This window comes from Sceloporus undulatus, chromosome 1, assembly GCF_019175285.1.
Source record: "Sceloporus undulatus isolate JIND9_A2432 ecotype Alabama chromosome 1, SceUnd_v1.1, whole genome shotgun sequence".
Taxonomy (NCBI): Eukaryota; Metazoa; Chordata; class Lepidosauria; order Squamata; family Phrynosomatidae; genus Sceloporus; species Sceloporus undulatus.
This window is the reverse complement of record NC_056522.1, coordinates 266,984,107-267,004,006: the sequence shown is the minus strand read 5'-3', so window position 1 is coordinate 267,004,006 and position 19,900 is coordinate 266,984,107. Positions and strand designations below refer to the sequence as shown.

Genomic DNA, 19,900 nt, shown 5'->3' with positions numbered 1-19,900 from the left:
AGCCTTGAGTCTGGAAATGCTGGGGTTAAAGGCAAGTGTCCTCCTTTTCCCCCGCAAGCCTGAGTCTGGAAATGCTGGGGTTAAAGGCAATGTCCTTCTTTTTTCCTGCAAGCCTTGGGTCTGGAAATGCGGGTTAAAGGCAAGTGTCCTCCCCCCCCCCCGCAAGCCTTGAGTCTGGAAATGCTGGGGTTAAAGGCAAGTGTCCTCCTTTTTTCCTCCCCCCCGCAAGCTTGAGTCTGGAAATGCTGGGTTAAAGGCAATGTCTCCTTTTTCGCAGCCTTGAGTCTGGAAATGCTGGGGTTAAGGCAAGTGTCCTCCTTCCCCCCCCCGCAAGCCTTGAGTCTGGAAATGTGGGGTTAAAGGCAGTGTCCTCCTTTTCCCCCCGCAAGCCTGAGTCTGGAAATGCTGGGGTTAAAGCAAGTGTCCTCCTTTTCCTGCAAGCATGGGTCTGGAAAGCTGGGCTAAAGGCACGTGTCCTCCCTCCCCCCCCCCCGCAAGCCTTGAGTCTGGAAATTGTGGGTTAAAGGAAAGTGTCTCCTTCCTCCCCCCCCCCGCAAGCCTTGAGTCTGGAAATGCTGGGGTTAAAGCAAGTGTCCTCCTTTTTTCCCTGCAAGCTTGAGTCTGGAAATGCTTGGGTTAAAGGCAAGTTCTCTCTTCCTCCCCCCCCCCCGCAAGCCTTGAGTCTGGAATGCTGGGGTTAAAGGCAAGTGTCCTCCTTTTCCCCGCAAGCCTTGAGTCTGGAAAATGCTGGGGTTAAAGGCAAGTGTCCTCCTTTTTTCCCTGCAGCCTTGGGTCTGGAAATGCTGGGGCTAAAGGCAAGTGTCCTCCCCCCCCCCGCAAGCCTTGAGTCTGGAATTCTGGGGTTAAAGGCAAGTGTCCTCCTTCCCCCTGCACAGTCCTTGAGTCTGGAAACTGTTGGGGTTAAAGGCAAGTGTCCTCCTTTCCCCCCCGCACAGCTTGAGTCTGGAAATGGCTGGGGTTACAGGCAGTGTCCTCTTCCCCCCCTGCAAGCTTGAGTCTGGAAATGCTGATGCAAAGATGTGTGTGTGTGTGGTGTGTGCAAGCACCCAGACTTGTATCCCCATGCTGTACTGTGCCCTTGAGAGAGGTTCAAAGAGGGATGTAGAGAGGGAAGTGGTGCTTTGTCCCCCTTTAGATCTTTTGTAACATGCCCTCGACTTATCCAGGGGTCTATCAAATACATGATTTTGGCCTCAAAAACTGCCCTCGAATATACATGAGGCCGACTTATTACATGAGTATATACGGTAAATCAAATCACACACATATATTGTTAATGTTCAGCTGTGATCTTGCTTTTGCATCTAAACAGCCTGAGTTTAGAAAAACAACTGAGCACCTTCCAGTATCACAGCATCAAATGCACATGGCATACCAAAACACAACAAAACAAAAAAACAAAGCCACTGTCTATTATTATTTTTTTTAAAAAGAATTGTTTGATCATGGGAACACGAACCTGCAGACCTTTTGTTAATTGGGAAACTGTAAGTGTCTGTTGGACTGATGAACTATCAGTACAAAGGGCTTACGAGTTTGGCCATATAGTTTAATAAGGAAAAATCTTGTGGCCTGAACCAATGGGCTACCAAAGTAAGTGGGACTCTCTCCATTAAAATTAATGAGTTTCAGATTGGGCCCTCAAGCTGTTATTGATTTCTGTCAGCTCTCTCTTGTGCTCTGTTGACTGCTATAAACCCATCTGTGCTACTTGCCTATTTTCTCTGGACTTGGCATTCAATCTACCCCATATCCTCTCTTTTCTGTGAGCTTTACTACACTTGTAGCTTAGAGGAACTCAAAATTTGGGTGATGTTGATTCAGAAGGCATGCACGACCTCTAGACTATTAGGCTACCAGTCTCTTCTGCCTTAATGAATCAACTCCAGTCTCTTTGACACTTCACAGTTAAAGCACATGCACACCACTTTAACTTCCATGGCAACATCCTATGGAATCTTGGGACTAACATTTTAGGGAAGGTGATTGAGAACTCTCAGGCAGAGCACTCTAGTGCTTCACCAAACTACAAATCTCAGAATTTCATAGGATGCACCCATGCCAGTTAAAGTGGTACTATAATTCTGTAGTGTGAAAAAGACCCACATGCTCCCAAATCAGAAAAGGTCTGCCTTCCCATGTTATCTCTGTGCATGATTTATCTTTTTGGAACATCCAATTGTTGGTCTTTTTACTCACTCCCAACTCAAAACTCAAAGAAAAATGTGAAATTGTACAGTATTCATGTTTTAGATTTGTATAGAAGCAGGCAAGCAACCCAGCACCAAATCACAAACCTGGTAGAAAACAATTTTACCTAAACAGAAAGAGTAGAACAAGACAGTGAAGGAAAACAAGCAGAGGGGACAAATCAGTTTAGTTTAGAGAGGAAAAAGATGCTAGTTTAACCAGAGGTTAATTTTCTGTCATTCCTCATACATTTAATTATCTTAGCACCTTTATCTGTCCCTTATCACACAGTGTTGTATGTTCTCTTCCCATGAGAGATGGTAGAAAAAGTGTGTCTTTTGTTGAACAGATTTTTCCACCTAGAAAAAAATATTTGCTTTTACAACTGTCTCTCGTGGGAAGAGAACTGAAGAACTATAACATCATGTGGTAAGGCACTTAAAAACACACTACTATTGGGCTGGATTTCCACTTTCTTTCTTCATGTGATAAGCTCCTTAAGCTAGGGTAGAAATCACTCCTATGTACAAAAACAACTGTGAAAATGCAACTTTCAGTGAAATAAAGCGATGTGTTGATTCCTTCCCCACCCTCAGTATAGACATTGAAGCTTACTTGAAGACTACAACTGCTAGTCGTATATGCATTTACCTTTGAGTTAGTTCCACTAAGACTTGCTTCCACATAAATATGCATAGGATTGTGCACACATCAGGTTCAATTCAACACTGATCTTGAGACAAGCCTGATATCTTATCTGCAGTTCCCCTTCCTTTCTTTACCAAAAAGAAAGATGCAAGCCATCCACAAAAGAATCTGTCTTTAAGAAAACAAGGCTCCCATTTTTGTTATGGACATAACAGGGATTCAGTCAGTCAAGCAAAGATGGTTTCTCTAATGGTGACATACTTATTAAAAGATATCAATGCAGTAGTTATGCAGTACACTCTCTTCATCTCAATGTAGTCTTCACAGTGAAGGCAACTTAATACCATCTGTATTAGGAAACATTCCCTACATCCCATTATGTAAATTACAACTCTCTGCCAATCAAAGCTTAGGAGACAGCATTACTGAGAAATAAGTGTGCGGTTATGGGTCAGTAGCTGTGCAGACACCCTGCATTCCAATTGGTGGCAAAAACTCAATTTCAGTGTAATTTAAAAATTACTTGAACTTGTTAAAGCGGTAAGTGGAAACTGGTTCAATTTAAAACATGTCTTGCAAGTTACAGGTTAAGCCATACTCAACAGTTAAATCATCCAAGTGAGTATCAATAACAGACTGATAAAGCAAATTACTCCCTACTGGAAAGGAAATTAAAGGCAACTGTGATTCAGATGCCCAGAAGGGGTCTAGGCAAGGCTGCCAAACACCAGAAGGTTTTCTGTAACCCAAGGATGCCATAAAATGAGTTTGCTGAATTGGTAATTGTCCCAGGCTTCTTCAGGGAGAAAGCTCAATATGATACATATTCTTCTCATTTATTGGCAAGTGCCCCCAAGACCCTTATAAATCAAGCCATTGGTCCCACTGGGCTTTAATTTTCCTAGTTAAAGTGTTCACTGTAAATGGCTGTGACAGTAGGTGTTCCCTTTTGTTCAAGTTCAACACTGAGTGGGGCGGGGAGGTTTAATGCAAAACAATAATGAATTATGAGCCAGTCTAGTGAATATTATTGAATGTAGCCAAAGTCATGTCTTTAGCACGAACATTCATGTGATCAGCAAGATAGTCATTTGGGTTTCAAAGTGCACACACACAGTACAATAGACTCCAAGCCCTTACCAGTGAATACCTAATGGCCCATGAAATGCCCAAGAGCTTTCAAGAGTGTAGATCAGTGTTCCCCACAAAATTTTGGGCTACTGCCATAATTACTTTTGGGTGACAACCCTAGCACCACCACCCCACCTCGCATGCATATTTTTTTGATATTAGGTCTACTGTTCTCCATGTAATCATGCTGGCCACATGACCATGGAATAGTCTCTGACAATACTGGCTCCCTCAACTTGGGCGCGTTACAGACCGCCCCTTTGAGGCGGCCTGTAGGCGCTGCTTTCCCCGGTATATCGGGGCCTTAGCTGCAACAACGGCAGCTGCTGAGGCCCCGATCCGCCGCTTTGCAGGCTGCAGGGAAGCGGCAAAAGGCCACTTCCCCGCAGCCTGGAAAGGGGTATCCTTGGGGCTTCAAGCCACTTGGCCCCTTTCTCCCTTGCGTCGCTGGGCGCAGCCGTCTGAAGGCTGCGCCCAGTGACGCAAAGCAGGAAGGAGCTCGGAAATGGAGCTCCTTCCGGGGTCGTGCAAAGGGCGCCATAGGCGCCGTGGCGCAGCCCCAATACGTCACAACCGTGAGCCTCGTTTGGAGGCGGTGCGGTTGTGACGTATTGATGGCGGTGGCCATGTGGAATGGCCGCCGCCATTTTGTGTGTACGGAGCGCGTACTAGGGTTAGGGGGGTGCAGAAGCACTGCCCCTTCTTTACCTTAGTACGCGCTCCACACGTACTATATGGCCTGTTTGTAACGGGCCTCAGTAACAGAGATGAGCACTGCTTCCTACAGTCAGACATAACTAGGCAATCTTGTCAAGAGAAAACCTTTACCTTTACCTTTTCTACTGCAAATTCAAAACAACCAATCTTGGTTGTTGCTCCCTTTGCACCCAGTCACCTTGGGAGCAGCGACCAAGAAGCTGGCTGAGCAGCAACCAAGAAGCTTGTGCCAGGAAGCTTGCAGTTAAGGCCAACACAGGAAAGAGGCTTCTTAGTTGCTGTTTGATTAGCCAAGAGACCCCTTGTTCACACTGGCCTTTGCTGCAAGGCTGGCATGGGTGAGAGGGTTCTCAGTCACTACTCAGTCAGCTGCTCAGTTGCTCCTTCCAGGATAAGAGCACAAATGGAGCAACAACTGAGCAGCCAATCAAACCAGCAACTAAGAAGCCTCTCATCTGTGTTGGCCTTAACTGCAAGCTTCCTGGCACAAGCTTCTTGGTTGCTGCTCCCAAGGTGACTGGGTACAAAGGGAACAGCAACCAAGATTGGTTGTTTTGAATTTGCAGTAGAAAAGATAAAGGTAAAGGTTTTCCTTTGACAAGATTGTCTAGTCATGCCTGACTGTAGGAAGCAGTGCTCATCTGTTTAGTAAGCCGAGGAATCTCCTCCCAAGAGAGAAGGGACTCTCAATCCTTCATCAAGGTGCAGCTGGTGAGTGTGTAGGGGATTTACAGAGGCCACATGCTCTGGACTGGAGAGTGTGTGGGCTGGAAAGAGAGAGATTTTAACTACAGGAGCCACTCCAAGACAAAGTACCCTTTCGAGTAATCAAGCACAGACACTTGATTATTGGAAACATGTCTTCACCACATAGCTTCCAGTGTACTCTCTCACAAAAAAATTGTTTCTTCTGCTGTCTCTTCTCTCAGTCTGTTTGATGAAAGAAAGTGGGAGCAGCAGTGCAACTCCAACCTGCTAGCCAAGTCCCAGCAAAGCTCACAAAGCTTAAGCAGGATCCTAAATATGAAATATCCTTTTTTCACCTACTTCTCCCCTGCCACTGTGTGCTCTAAGTTTCTTGCTCCAGTCTGTTCCAAAATGGTGCTGCTCTGAGCCACAGAAGTGATGCCGTGTGTCCAAGCCTCACCCAAGTTTCCCAGTTGCCACTACTAACGAAAGATGCCAGTAAGGGAGGGAACTCACATGGGCAGGCAAAGAGTGGGAGACACCACCATCAGTGAGGCTGTGTGGTGGTTTTCTGGGGCCCCTGAAATGTAATTGTCATCCCCACCATGGTCCTAAAGGCCGCTGGTTTCTCTTGGGTTCCCTGCACACCAGTACTTTCACTGAAGGCTTCCTCTGCTTCCTTCTTTTTCCTCTCACCAGCCCCCTACTGCCCCCTTTCTACCTCACCAGCCCCCTGGATCCTTCCACTGCCCCCAGGAGGGCATACCACCCACTTTGGGAATCACTGGTGTAGATCATGGGTGGAGAGAATCTTTTCAGGTTAGGAGTCAAATTCCAATTTGGGAAGGATTTCAGAGGCTGTAATCCTGCAGTGGGCTGAATGTATTTAAAAAATTCTTCACTTCTTTACTAAAGCAAAGTGGGTGGGACAAGGTAAAATTCTTACAAATTTCACCATTTCCCACGAAGCATACATACAGAACTCAATTTTATGTATGTCTACTGAAGAGTAAACATCAGAGTAACAGCTTTGAGCCTCAATTTAGTATGCATCTACTCATGAGTAAGCCTCATTGATACATCTTCCTGGGCTGCAAAACAGAAACTGAATTTCACAAATTGTTCCTAACCTGTAGATTCTCCCTTATCTTCAGTCACTAATCAGAGAAAACGGCAGAAGAACTTTTTGTGCAGGCCAAAAGTTCTCCTTTCTGGAGCTAGAAGCTGATCTGTCTTTTAATATTCCACCATATAGTTCATGTGTAATATTGAGCTCAGATGCATGACTGTTGACCAAACTGGAAGTACAGTGGGCTCTTGGTATCTGCTGGGGTTTGATTCCAAGATCCTCCATGGATAACAAAATCTGTGGATGCTCAAGTCCCATTAAATACAATGGCATCTCTTATTTAAAATGGCAAAATCAAAGTTTGCTTTTTGAAATTTAATTTTTTTTAATATTTTCAAACTATGGATAGTTAAATCCATGGTTTCGGGGGGCTGACTGTAGAATGGGTTCACCAAGAAGTAAGTGGGAGCTATTGGCATGCTTGGGTGAATCCTTGAGATATACAGAAGTAGAAAACATTTTTTTTAAACATACAGTGGGTCCTCTCCTTATGTGGGAGATCCGTTCCAGATCCCCCCATGTAAGGGAAAATCTGCCTATGCTCAAGCCCCATAGGAAATAATGGGATGTGTGTATGTGGTGCCATTGTTGTACTTCCTGCACGGCTACTGTGTAAGCTGGAAGGTGTGTAAAATGCAACCGCGCATGGCGCGGGCGCACTGTACAAGACACACACACCACACAAAAAAGCCTTATGAAGACTGACTGCTCAGTGGCCTCTAGAACTCCTAGAAAAAAGTGGAAAAGGAAAAAGTCTATAGGAAGGACTTGTCCTATGTAATTCCCTTTCATCTTATAAAATGTAGAAAAAGATGGAGAATGAAATCCAGCAACATCTCTGAATCCACCAACTGGCTGATTTTAGCATGAGCTTTCATGGCTATCAATCCATTTCTTCAGATGGACTTGATAGAGCTGGAAGTACAGCCACAGGTATATTAGAGTTACAAGGTTGTGAGGGTGAAGTCAGAGTGAAATAGGATACTGAAAAAAAAAAAGTCGAACATGGCTATCTTTTTGAGAATTTCAGTTGATAGCACCAGAGGGCTGTCTAGCTCACTGAACAGGAGGAGCATTTCTGTTAGTGGATAAGGAGTATACATTGCCAAGCTAGATTGTTGGTCTCACTTGCATATGTGCTTTAAATTGTACTTACCAGATTGAATGACTATGACAGAAGTCTAAAGCAGAAATTATCTGTCGGAAAAACTTCCTGGCTTCTTTTGGCGTTAATCTTCCTTTCTTTACAAGATAATCAAAAAGTTCTCCACCAGATACATGTTCTAGCACCAAATATCTAAATGAGAAAGAAAATAGGTATTTGTTTATATCAGAGCAAGCATGTATTTGAAACAGAAAGATATCTGCACAGTTGTGATGGAAAGTTTATTATACAAAAAATGTTTTGATGGGGAATAAAGCCAACTATGTTTCTAGAAACCTTTTTTTGTCCCAAAATCATGTTTCTTCTACAAAATGGTGGGATTTCTTCTGGAAAAAAAACCTCCACTGGTTTTAGAAATGCGTGCACTTTGTGCCCTCCCACATTCCCCCCCTCTAGAAAGACTACTTTTGTTAAAAAAAAAAAAATCAGTGTGTCCTTCATTGCAGAATAATTTGCTGAAACATTTTGGAATGTGTACATATCCAGTGAGAACTTCACAGAAAAATTCATTTCCCCCCACAGGAGGCAGAAAACTCCAGAAAGTATTCATCTTCACATATGAGAATGAAAAACTTGAAGACTTCCATCCCTGGTTCATAAAAGCTAACAAGACAAACTTTGAGAACTGGTGCACTTGCACCTTTATAAATGGGGAACTCTTAACAAGAGAATTGCTGGATATCTTAGATCTTTTGAAACACTGGTTTTTTAAAAATATACAATCTGGTAGCTTCAGTGCTTCCAGTCTCTGTATTAACTGACGTCCAACACTTGTAAAGAAATTCATCCTAAAAAGACTATGGAAAACAATCTGGATATGGTTTCCAAAAATAATATAGCTGCTATGACTACTGCTGGACATTTAAACTCCACATGCAATGACATCCCATTACTTCATGAAGTTTCCTGTTGCAAAACCACATTTGCAAGAAATATCACTCAACACTTATGCTGTTTTATACTGAATTAAATTACTGGTCTCTCTAGTATAATTTTGTCAGGTCTTTCACCAGCTCCTCAAGATCTCCTCCAGCTTCTGACAGGAGATGGCAAGGAATGAATCTAAGAACTTACAAATATAAAACATTCATTCTACCACTGAGGTAAGGCCCCTCACCTAAAATATTATCCACCTCTATATGATTAGCTCATTTTTAGAACTATCTCTTGGAAAACATCAAACTATGAAACATTTTTAATAGTATCTCCATTTATTTAAAAAACATATTTAACACTGTGACCATTTATCTCTGAAATCAGGCTTTCTAACACTCACTGGAACATTGCTTCAGTTCAGCCAGTATATTTCCTTTGTTGAAACACAATTTCCTTTTACTTTTAATGTGTTACTTAATATGCAGTGTTCAAAGCTTTGTAATAAATAAAAATCAGTTAAATCACAGACACAAATTTTGTTATCTAAAGCTATGCCAAGCTAGTATATTTAAGTTAAAATAAGACATATACACAGCAATAACTCTAACGGAAGTGCTAAATACTTCCCAAGTATCAAGGATAGGGCAAAACATTTTGCTACATGAGGTGAAGAACAGTATGGCACCTCCACGTATTCCAGAAAAGACAATCATGCTGGCTGAAAACATTAAGACTGAAAATGTGACAGCATTATTTGCTGTATCTGAGAAGAAGAGCTTAGATGAATTAAGTTTAGATTAATTTAGTTTAGGAGTTTATCACACAGGGACAACTGGAAGTGTAAACGGGGTTTATTCCATAAAAATCATGCATTTGAGATTAAGATGTTCACATGATGTCATTATTAAAGTACCATTATCTTGGGAATATACCATTAAAATCGTGAAATTGCATGCATTTGCGACTAAGGTTTTCACACGTCGCAGCAATCAAAAGCAATTAAAGCACCATTAACCTGGGAATAAACAGGCAATAAACAGCAACAAATCATTCATGGGAAAATCCCGTGAATGATTTGTTGCTGTTTATTGGTTAGTCTTGGGTTATGCCTAGGTTAATGACCACTGTGTGTGAAAATCTTAATTGTGCTTTAATAGTAATTGTGAAATTTTCACAGAATAATCCCCGTTTAAACTTCCCATTTTCCCCTGTGTGATAAACTCCATAGTTTAGTTTGGTTTAGATTAGCTAAGAGCCAGCTGACAGACATTGCTGTATAGTGGTTTGAGTGTTGGATTATGATTCTGGAGACCAAAGTTTGATTCGCCACTTGGTCATGGAAACCATTTGGGTGACCTTCAACAAGTCATACACTCTCAGCCCCAGAAAACACCATGACAGAGTCAGCATAAATCAGAAAGAACTTGAAGGCACCCAACAACAACAGCAACAACAACAACGTTTAGCTTAGCGGATGCCAGTAGACAGTGTTGCACATAAGAGTATTCTCTGCCTCTCAGCACCTGCTGCCTGAGACTGTTGACTTATTCAGCCTTATGACAGGTTCACTCCTGCATGTTATCCCTGCTGTCATTCCTATCCATGGGGGCATACCACACAGGGGTGAGCAGACAATCTTCAAATACAACCTCTTTCCTCTCTAGTCTCCACAGTGGGAAAAAGATCTGAATTGAGTTGGGCATTTTATTTTTGCCATGGAAATCTGTAGGGATGAAATTACAGTTAAATTTCCAAATGACATCTGGTAAATCAAATGGTATGTCCACAATCGTTCTAATTGGGGTTCGGATAACACATTTTTCATGTTGTAGAAAAATACTTCATTCTTTCTGGTATTTTAGAAAGTTTGGGACAAAGCTGTATGCATTGCAATACAAATTTAGACAGAATACCACCTTATAAAGACGTGCAAACAAGCACACCCTCCTTTACTTAAATTTCAAATGCACATGTTGAGAAAATTACAAACCCAACACAGTAATGTATTTATTTCCATCAACACTGCTGCTGTTAAAACGCCTCAGCACACCTTGCTAACATCTTGGGTGAAAAATAAAGCAAACTGAGGGACATAAATAATTCACTGAGTTATTTATTTTTGTATACTGCTCAGAAATATCAGAAACAATAAGAGAAACAAATGGAGAAAGACATTTTTAGAAGATTGGCACTTCTATCTTGTCAAGGGATGTAAGGGGAACAGGGAGGCAATACATCCTGTGCTAACAGCTCTGATAGCACAAGGAGAGCAGTAGAGTTGTTTGTTAAGCAAAGCTCAAGCTGCAAAAGTGTTGATACACAAAGGAGGCTATCTGAGTGATGCAATATCCTAAATACTCTGGTGCTAAATTACTTGTGCCCCAGAGACATAAGCAAAACCTAGTTATTTGCATTCAATCAATTACTTTTAAGACTGCTGGTACCAAATGGCTTTGATTAAGCACCCTTACTTTAATACTCAAGTCCTACTATACCCTCTTGTAGTAGGAGCACACAAGTCCAACTCGATCCAGCTTTGGAAAGGGAATATAATATATAATTCAAACTATAAATTTACCAATAGGAATGTAGAAGAGCTCACCGAGGCTGGGCTACACACACACACACACACACACACACACACACACACACACACACTTTAGCTTATCCATTGTTGCTGATTAGCTCATAATGACTTTGGAAACTCTTCAAAAACCTCAGCAGGTTCAGAACAGTGATGGGGCCAGTTATGTGGAGCATATAACTCCCTTGTTAAAACAGCTTCACTAACTATCAGTTCCTTTCTGAACACAATTCAAAGTGCTGGTCATGGCCTGTAAAGCCCTCTATGCCTTAGGTCTAGACTCTAGGTTACATGAAGAACCACAGCTCCCCATATGAACCAGCTAGAACACTAAGATCTTTGGGGGGAGGCTTTCTCTTGGTCCCACCAGCACCACAGGCTTGCTTGGTGATGAGAGACTGCCTTCTCAGTAGGTGCTCCCACCATCTGCCATGCCCTTCCACAGGAGGCTAGGCTGCTCCCCCCCCCCTCCGGGGCTTTTCTTTCTCCAGCCAGCAAAGATATTTTATTCTGTATCCCCTTTTTACCTGTGCTGATCTATGACCATAAAAAAGAGGAACTTAGCTGAACTGCAGCAGCTACTCCTAGTTTGTGTATTCTTCCTCACTTTGCCATCTGGACCACTGTCCTGGACCACTGTCCAACATCTGAGAAATGTTGAAGGACATATTTTTATTTGTGAGAGACAACATGGTGTAGTGGTTTGAATGTTGGACTAATATTCTGAGAGACCAGGGTTCAAATCTGTGCCCAGCCATGGAAACATACTGGGTGACCTTGGCTGGTCACACACTCTCAGCCTCAGAGGAAGGCAATGGCAAACCCCTCTGAACAAATCTTGCCAAGAAAATCCTGTGATAGGGTTGCCATAAGTCAGAAACAACTTGAAACATGTGTTTATTTGGAACTCAGTGTCACTGTGTTCAGTAGAGACACTTAAGAGAGGACTGCAATATAACCCATATCAGTTTTGCATAGGCAAATATTGCTGACTGAAAATGCAGGAACAGAAAATAAGTTATGCTGAGAGTCCACATCACTCAACTATGCCACCTTTCCTGAGACAGGGCTATTTGCCTAAACCTGAGGGGGCATTATGCACTAAAGGTTCAGTTGAACCGTTCATTCATGCACAACTGCCCATACATGCAGTCAATGTATTCTTTCAATAGCAATGAAAAAAAATTCAGCTGTGGAGCTACAACAACCACAGAATAAAACAGAGCCAGCCAGACTCAATCATACTGTATTAGCATACATTTAAGAAGTAATCAGAGGTAACCTATATTATCTGCTTTATTTCTCTACACCCTTCACTGGAACAAGATACCAAGCATTGCAGGCACTATATTTAGGCATTTGGAAAACATTTGAGTTTCTTCAGGAAGGAAAATATTTTTTGTCATGTTTCATTACTGCTCTCACACATTTGAGCATATGAAAGAGTATAAACTATATGTAAGTCTTCATCTGTAAAACAGGGTAAGTTTAAAGTCTTTAGATGAATCAAAGTAAATACATTACTGGGAAGCATATAAATATGGTAAGTGAAAAAACAGAACAAAAAACAATAGAATTCAACTGCTCATGCCTGTCTATGTCCATATGGGTTCGGAGCCTGCTCCCAGAAGCCCCAAGTCACAGATCTGCTAGTCATATTATAGAGCCCGCCCCCCCTTCCTAAGGATTCTCAATATATTTGGAAATGAAGCTGTCCTTTCAATGGATTCAGGCTGCGATTAGGAAGGAAACTATATTTCACAACCAGTGATCTGCACAGTTCAGAATGAAAGGGTATTAGAGAAGAAAGGCACAGGAAAACAAAACCTTTTCTTACATACAGGGGGGGGGGGGGGGGGGGGGGGGGATAGTCTTTTTGTTACATAGCATGAAGTTAAAAAGTACCCAGCCTAGACTGACATGTTACAATTCTTTGTTGACTTTTTTTTTCTGTGCCAGTTTCTATTGATTAAATAATCTCTATTAGATATTAAACTCCTTGTTATTGGTGCAGCATATAAATTATTCAAGAGCTATATAAATTCTTATGGCGGGCATGAATTTTTAAACCCTAATTTGGTACTAAGCCAAGACTTCTTCATTTAAAAAATGTCCCCCCTCTTTCCCCTGGCAGAAAATGAATCTATGCATGCCTCTGACTTTTTTTTTTTAAAAATATAACCCCCTTTTTATAACCACCTACTGCTTATTAGAAGCCCCCCCCCCCAAGGTTGCTAGGCATATTTAGGATGGTGTTAAAGAGGTGCGTTTTAATGCTGTTGATACACTTCATCCTCTGATTTATTGGGGACGAAAGGCTTTTTGAATGCTACATTGCCTGTTATTTATAGTGTGTAATCGTGCATGCCCAAACAGCACCAAAAATTCATATAGGGCATGTATTGCTCAGTAGAATCCAGTCAGAAGGATGTCTGGTGCAGGAGGAACAAGCCAAATGCTCCAGAATGCTCTTCATGAGCCAATTTACAGAGAAGCAAATTTCATTTGCTCCACTGGCCAATTACTGGGGCACCACTAGCAATCCAAAAATATTTGTGACTTTTAATTTGCAGTCTTCTTTTGTCTGTTTATTAGTGACACTGCCTGAAGCAATTTGATCCACAATCAGCCTTATCATCTTATACACCTTTTGTTTTCAGAAACAGGGAAAGTTGCATGTGTTACACAATATAGTGACCCCTAAAGGGAGTGTCCTGTTCAACTGTCATGAGCAGATGCAGCAGTTTTTTACACGACACTGTCAAACTCAATGAGTAAATCCACAGTGTGCAAAATGGCTTATATATGGTTATCATATGAACATAATTGGCATAAGCAAGGAAACTGTTCAAAGAGAAGGGGGAAAACCCACCACACAAGCAGGTTGGTTGTGTGCATTAGCCCAGTCAATTCAGTAGAAATACATATGCCTCAGTAGTAAGATCTGTATCATATAGTTTAAGACATGTTTTATTTAGAGTATCTCTTGTCACACCTAAATGTTCAGGTTACAGCTAAAGTTGCTAGTTTTTGTGCAGCAGCCATAAATTGTCACAGATGTGAGGAAAAGTAATACTGTTAAGCATTTTGTTAATGATTCTCCATACTTCTTCCATTATTACTGTTGCAGTTTTAATAGTATGTAATGTATGTATGTAAACATAATGCAATGTTTTATTCTGCTGGCTATTTGCCATACTAATAATTTCATTTCATTTCATATCTGTACCCAGGATGCATTCTTCTGGGGGGATCCCACAAAATAATCCCATATTAGTGCTGGCATGGTGCCACTACATATGATCCTTATCATGATACATTTCCTGCACAGACACAGCATTGTTGCAGTGTGTCTTTCTCACCACACCCCCACTGAACAGCCAACACACTACACTTGTAATGTGAGAACTGAGCTTTTGTGTGTCTCCTGATTTATGTACCTCCTGCACTAAGGAGATGTAGTGTAAACTTACGATCATGAAGGGATGCACCAGTTACATTACACCACCTCATTACAAACTTGTGACACTGCACAAACCAGTGTACTTTGCACAATGATGTGAAATACACCATCATGCAATCAACATGAATAGCACTGCATGCAACGACATGTAGTGGCACCACATAGATAACTCCACTCTTGTGGAGTTCAACTGAATACAGACATTACTCATCAATGCAAAAAGTACAGCTGCATGCATAAGGGAATGTACATATGAAGAAGACACCAATGGGTTGCCTGCCAGTATTTCCTTTCTTTGCAGATGTCTCCATAGCATATTATGAAGCCTTGCTTTTCCTTGGAATGGCATCCTACAAAAAGTACCCAGTGCTATGGTGTGGGACTGCCAACAAGTTTAGAATATTGCTTATTTGCTATAGTTTAAGGAATTCATCTGCAAATTTGCATCCATACAGGAAAAGCACTGGAAATCATGACACCTAGACCCAACGTATGCAACACAATCAAGTTTTCTGATTGTCTTGTGGGGCTGGGGGACTGTGTGTATGTGCACATGCGCACACACAGCTGTAAGTAGGGCACCTCATTGTTTGTATATTCTCCCATTAAAAAGTTGTTTGCCAACAGAAAACTAGTTTATCTCAAAGAGGACCAGGCTAAATCCTTCTTCCTACCAGGCTAGATTTCCACATTTAGATGGTGCTTCACTCTTTATTTCCTTTATTGGTTTGTTTTTATAGAGAAAAAATTAACTTGAGATTCTCCCCTCATATCCAGTACACTCAATGATTATTTCTACTACACATATAAATTATCTGGTAACCAAAACAGTCTCTAGATGAAGGAAGGAAGGAAGGAAGGAAGGAAGGAAGGAAGGAAGGAACCAACCACAGTGTAGCCGAACGACTATCACATTGGCTTAGCTTGGCAACTAAATTTTTAACTCCCCCTCCCCCAAATGCATTTTCAGCATTAAAGAAAACTGTGGAAAATTAATTTGATTCATGACTACATTAGGAATCTACGCAACCAAAGCCCCTTGTCACAAATTAAATAATAAACTGAAAGTCAAACATGATTTGTGAAATTAACATTTATCGAGGAAATATTCCCCAGTGCTGCACTGTGATTAGTCTCTGGCATCTGAAATATCAACCATAATTCATAATATGCCTAAGAAAGCATGCCACCAGCACTGCTATCAAGACAATGTAAAGTTTGATGGAAAGGTGATGCAGTAACCTGAGACTAATTTGTAAGGGTTTGGGGAGGAGAGAGGGAAAATTGTGTTGTTTCATTTTTCCTAACAACATCAGCATCTCTCCTTCCCGAAATCTGCATACTGCCAGATTATTTACATGAATCCTTTCATCTCTTCACACACATGCTCCCTCATATTCTCCAACCCCAATCTATTGATTGATTAGCTTTCTATATTGCCAATCTTAGCACCTTGTTTTAAAAATGAGCAATGACATTAGCACAAAGCCTGTTTAATTTTCTTTAAATTATCACCATTAATCAAAACTGCTAACTTTAATTTTTTGACAACTATTATCCTTCATCTGACACTTATATCATACCCTAAAAGCACCAGATCCTATCTGATCTTGGAAGCTAAGCAGGATCAGACCCGATTAATACTCAGATAGGAGACTGTCAACCAGGTCTTGTAGGCTATATTTCAGAGGAAAGAACTGGCAAGACCACCAGAGTATTCCTTGCTTAGGAAAACGCCATGAAATTCAAGGAGTAACTATGAGTCAACAGGTAACTTGAAGGCATCTACACACACATGGTTCAACTGAGAATTTTTGATTATATCACTCTGAGATATATTTAATTAACCTCATCTTGAAGATAGATCAACTGAGGTTTGTATCAACATGGATGAAATCTTTAGTTTTGAGTAATCCTAAGGAATTGTCATGATTAAAATTCAGAATCCGTGTCTACTGTTTTCAAATGTTATTGACAGCTTGCTTAAAGCCTACTTTCAAAAATAATTTGATAATGGATTTTATTTCTTGGTCTGTTTTCTCACTTTGACTTTTTCTCGAACTGAGTAAGACCATTGTAGCACATAATAAATAGGGCAGATCACACATGAACTTTCTCCCCTACACAAGACAATCAATATGAGACATTTTGACTCAGAGAAGTCTGAATGACTACTGGTGTTGCAGCTTAATTCTACAAAGGAGTAATTCTATATAACATTAAATAGTACTGTAACATCTTAAAATAAACAGATTTATTCTGGCATTAGCTTCTGCAAAGCAGAACCTCTTTCAGCAGTTGTATTTTGTGTCATAGCTAGTGTGACTTTCCAGAAAAAAAGTAAGCTATTATTAAGGATAGGAATATGGAATAGTGGCACAATATATTTTTGCTCATATTAGCAGTGTTCTATGTGGAAGCATGTAAACATATACCCAAAACTACATGTTTATAGCAATTTGATTCCACTTTAATGGCCATGGCGTCATTCTAGGGAATCCAGGGATTTGTAGTATGGTGACGTACTTAGTACTGGTAGTGAACAATATTACTATAGTTCAGGAGAGAAAACTAGAACTTTGTGGCCGAGAATTCTAATTACTGCAGTAACTCTCAGATCCCAAGATTCTGGAGGATAGCACCCATGACATTTAAAGTGGAGATAAGCTACTATAAATGTGTAAGGTAGAATTTAGCAGGAGTTATATCTGAGCAGGCACACACAGCAACATGTTATAAAATTCTTTTCTGGCCAGCTAGCAGGAAAGGCAAGACACAAAGCTAAGAAATACCATTTTAGGTTGTAAGTGTTTGTGCCTTCAGTTTTTGCAAATGATAGGTTTTTTTTGGGGTTTTTTTTTTTTTTTGCCTTTTCTAAACTTTTAAAACTTTGCCAAAGGTCAGTTACTTATATTCATTCATAGTCCATCTGCCTTGGTCCAGGCCTCGGAGGTAGAGAGGAACTGCTGGACCTCTTACCCTCTCCCTCCACCACTCCCTTCTCCTTCTGTGTCATGTCTTTTTAGATTGTAAGCCCGAGGGCAGGGAACCGTCTAACTAAAAAGATTGCATGTACAGCGCTGTGTAAATTTACAGCGCTTCATAAATAAAGGTTAATAATAATAATAATAATATTTGTAAATGCATAAAGTTGAAGTTAAATAGCATAACAAAATAATCAGCTCTGTTTCAAAGGTAACTAGGTGGTAATCATACAGAGATAATATACTTTCATTGATCTTCAAGGCCAGTTGGGAAGGACAGAAATTATATTTCCAGGGTGTTTCCAAAGGAAGCTTTTACCATGCAAGCACACTTCCTCTAAGCATGCAATTTTATTGGGGGAAGGGGAAGCATCTGGATGACATTAACTATCATTTGTGACCCTCGTGTGTTTCTCTACCCATTCTTCCATTTTTTTCCAAGAAAAAAATATTGAGGAAAAGATGGAATTGATGCACCATGCCTTTTGAGCAGTTGCAGTTCTTTATCTTGAAGTATCTTTAGTTCATCTCCAGAATAAGAGTTTCTTGCAGGAAGAGAAACTAATGTTTTCATAATGCCCAGTAATGTCACAAAATGGAACAACTACTCCATTCCTATCAGCCACTCCTATTGGCTACCCACCAGCAGTTACACGCAACTGTGCATGTGAACATATTGAGAAAGACTGACATTTCTAGCAGCCAAAGTTCACTACTGGAAACAATTTATCACATCAGGAGCAATTACAACTGCTTTTTACTAAAATAAAGCCTTGAAGTGTTGAAATAGTCTCATCAGATAAGAATTCATTGCTCCTGTTGCATAGTCTATGTGGGATTATTACATACATCTAACCTCTCTCCTTGGTTCAGCAATTATATCCTTACGGCAATGTGGCATTAAAAAGGTTACCTTCAACAAAGGTTTAATTTAAAACAGACATACTCCTTTGCTTGCAATAGAGCTAGAAATACTTAGCTGTATTCTGTGTTTGCCCTGTTCTTTTCTACAATAATCACTGTTCTGCACAGCACATAGTTGTGTTAAAATCAATATGCCTTGCAAAATTTGATCTCTTTCTTTTGGGGGGGGTTAATGAACTAGAAGAAACTCATTCCTCATCTAGATTACTGAACATTTTGGCCTAGGAAATCCAGGTGTTTTAGTTTTTCTTCTTTTTTTAAAAAAGAAAATGTTTCCAAATTCTGATCTACATTCCCCAAAGCCCCAAAGGGGCTGTGCAGACAGCCACGAAGGAGTGGCTTCCAGCTGCCTATTTACAGCCATATCAGGGCAGTGGCATCTACACACCACAGCCCCTATCTGGCCTTTCCAACTGCGGCCCCGATCTGTCCTTTCCTTTCCATATGGACGCTACGCCCTGACTCTGCCTCCAACCTGGCCTTTAAGGCTGGTCTCCAAAGGGCCAAAGTCAGCAAATGGAGAACAAGATGTCACCCTTTTTGAATGCAAAACTTTAAATATTTCACCTAACTTCAGAATTTTAATTTTTTTTTTAATATGGGAAATCAAATTCAAAATAATTTTTAATATGGAAAACCTAATCAAATTCACATGGAAAAGGATTCTGGTGGAATAAGAATTTCACTAATTGATTAGTCATTGTGTTCTAGAAATTGAATGAAGCTATGATGGGCTATCAGGTACTTTTGAAAAGTGATGGCTTATTTCCCATGTTAAGAGATGTCTAGTGTATTTTCCTTAAAACTATTTCTTCCCCACTCCCTATGACAATGAATAATACCTACAAATATTTTTTATTTTCATAAACGTCATGTAGCTTTAAAACATGAGGGTGTTCTATCAACTTCAGGATGGCTATTTCCCGCTCCACCTAGAAGAAAAAAGAAAAATACAAGAAATTATTAGAATCTGTCTTTAAGACTACATTAAAATGCACTGTACACAGTTCTTCATCTTATCCCCACCTCATATCCTGCCCCCTAACTTCCATTGATTTTCCTCTGTTCTAGTAATTATGTAGAAAACAAATCAGATTCAATATCCAGAACTCAACAATAATATTAATGATATTTATCAGTTGTTAATAATGAAGTTAACATTCAATCGAATATGTATAATATTACATTTAAAAAAATTATAGAGGAGTAGTCATGTGGTTTATCATACCCCAAAGAGTCTTGCCCAATACATTTATAATGTCATGAACATTATCAGATTACAATCCAATTCATCAGAGGAGGAGAGAAAGAACATATGAAAAAAAAATCCCTTGTCATTTTTGCAAAGACAATTGCTTTTATCTGTAACATAAGTGCTGCA

The 19,900-nt window shown here is 40.5% G+C and overlaps 1 protein-coding gene across 14 annotated transcripts in view; it reads right to left on the bottom strand.

Annotated features, from left to right (window-relative positions):
- The window catches only part of BRSK2 (BR serine/threonine kinase 2), a 520,033-nt gene that overhangs the window by 126,752 nt on the left and 373,381 nt on the right, over positions 1 to 19,900 (bottom strand). For all 14 annotated transcript variants that reach the window (XM_042478053.1, XM_042478062.1, XM_042478000.1 and 11 more), the window contains exons 3-4: positions 19,366 to 19,451; positions 7,680 to 7,820 (exon numbers count right to left, since the gene is read on the bottom strand). In XM_042478053.1, the coding sequence (XP_042333987.1) occupies positions 7,680 to 7,820; positions 19,366 to 19,451 (227 nt within the window). The remainder of the gene's footprint in view (positions 1 to 7,679; positions 7,821 to 19,365; positions 19,452 to 19,900) is intronic.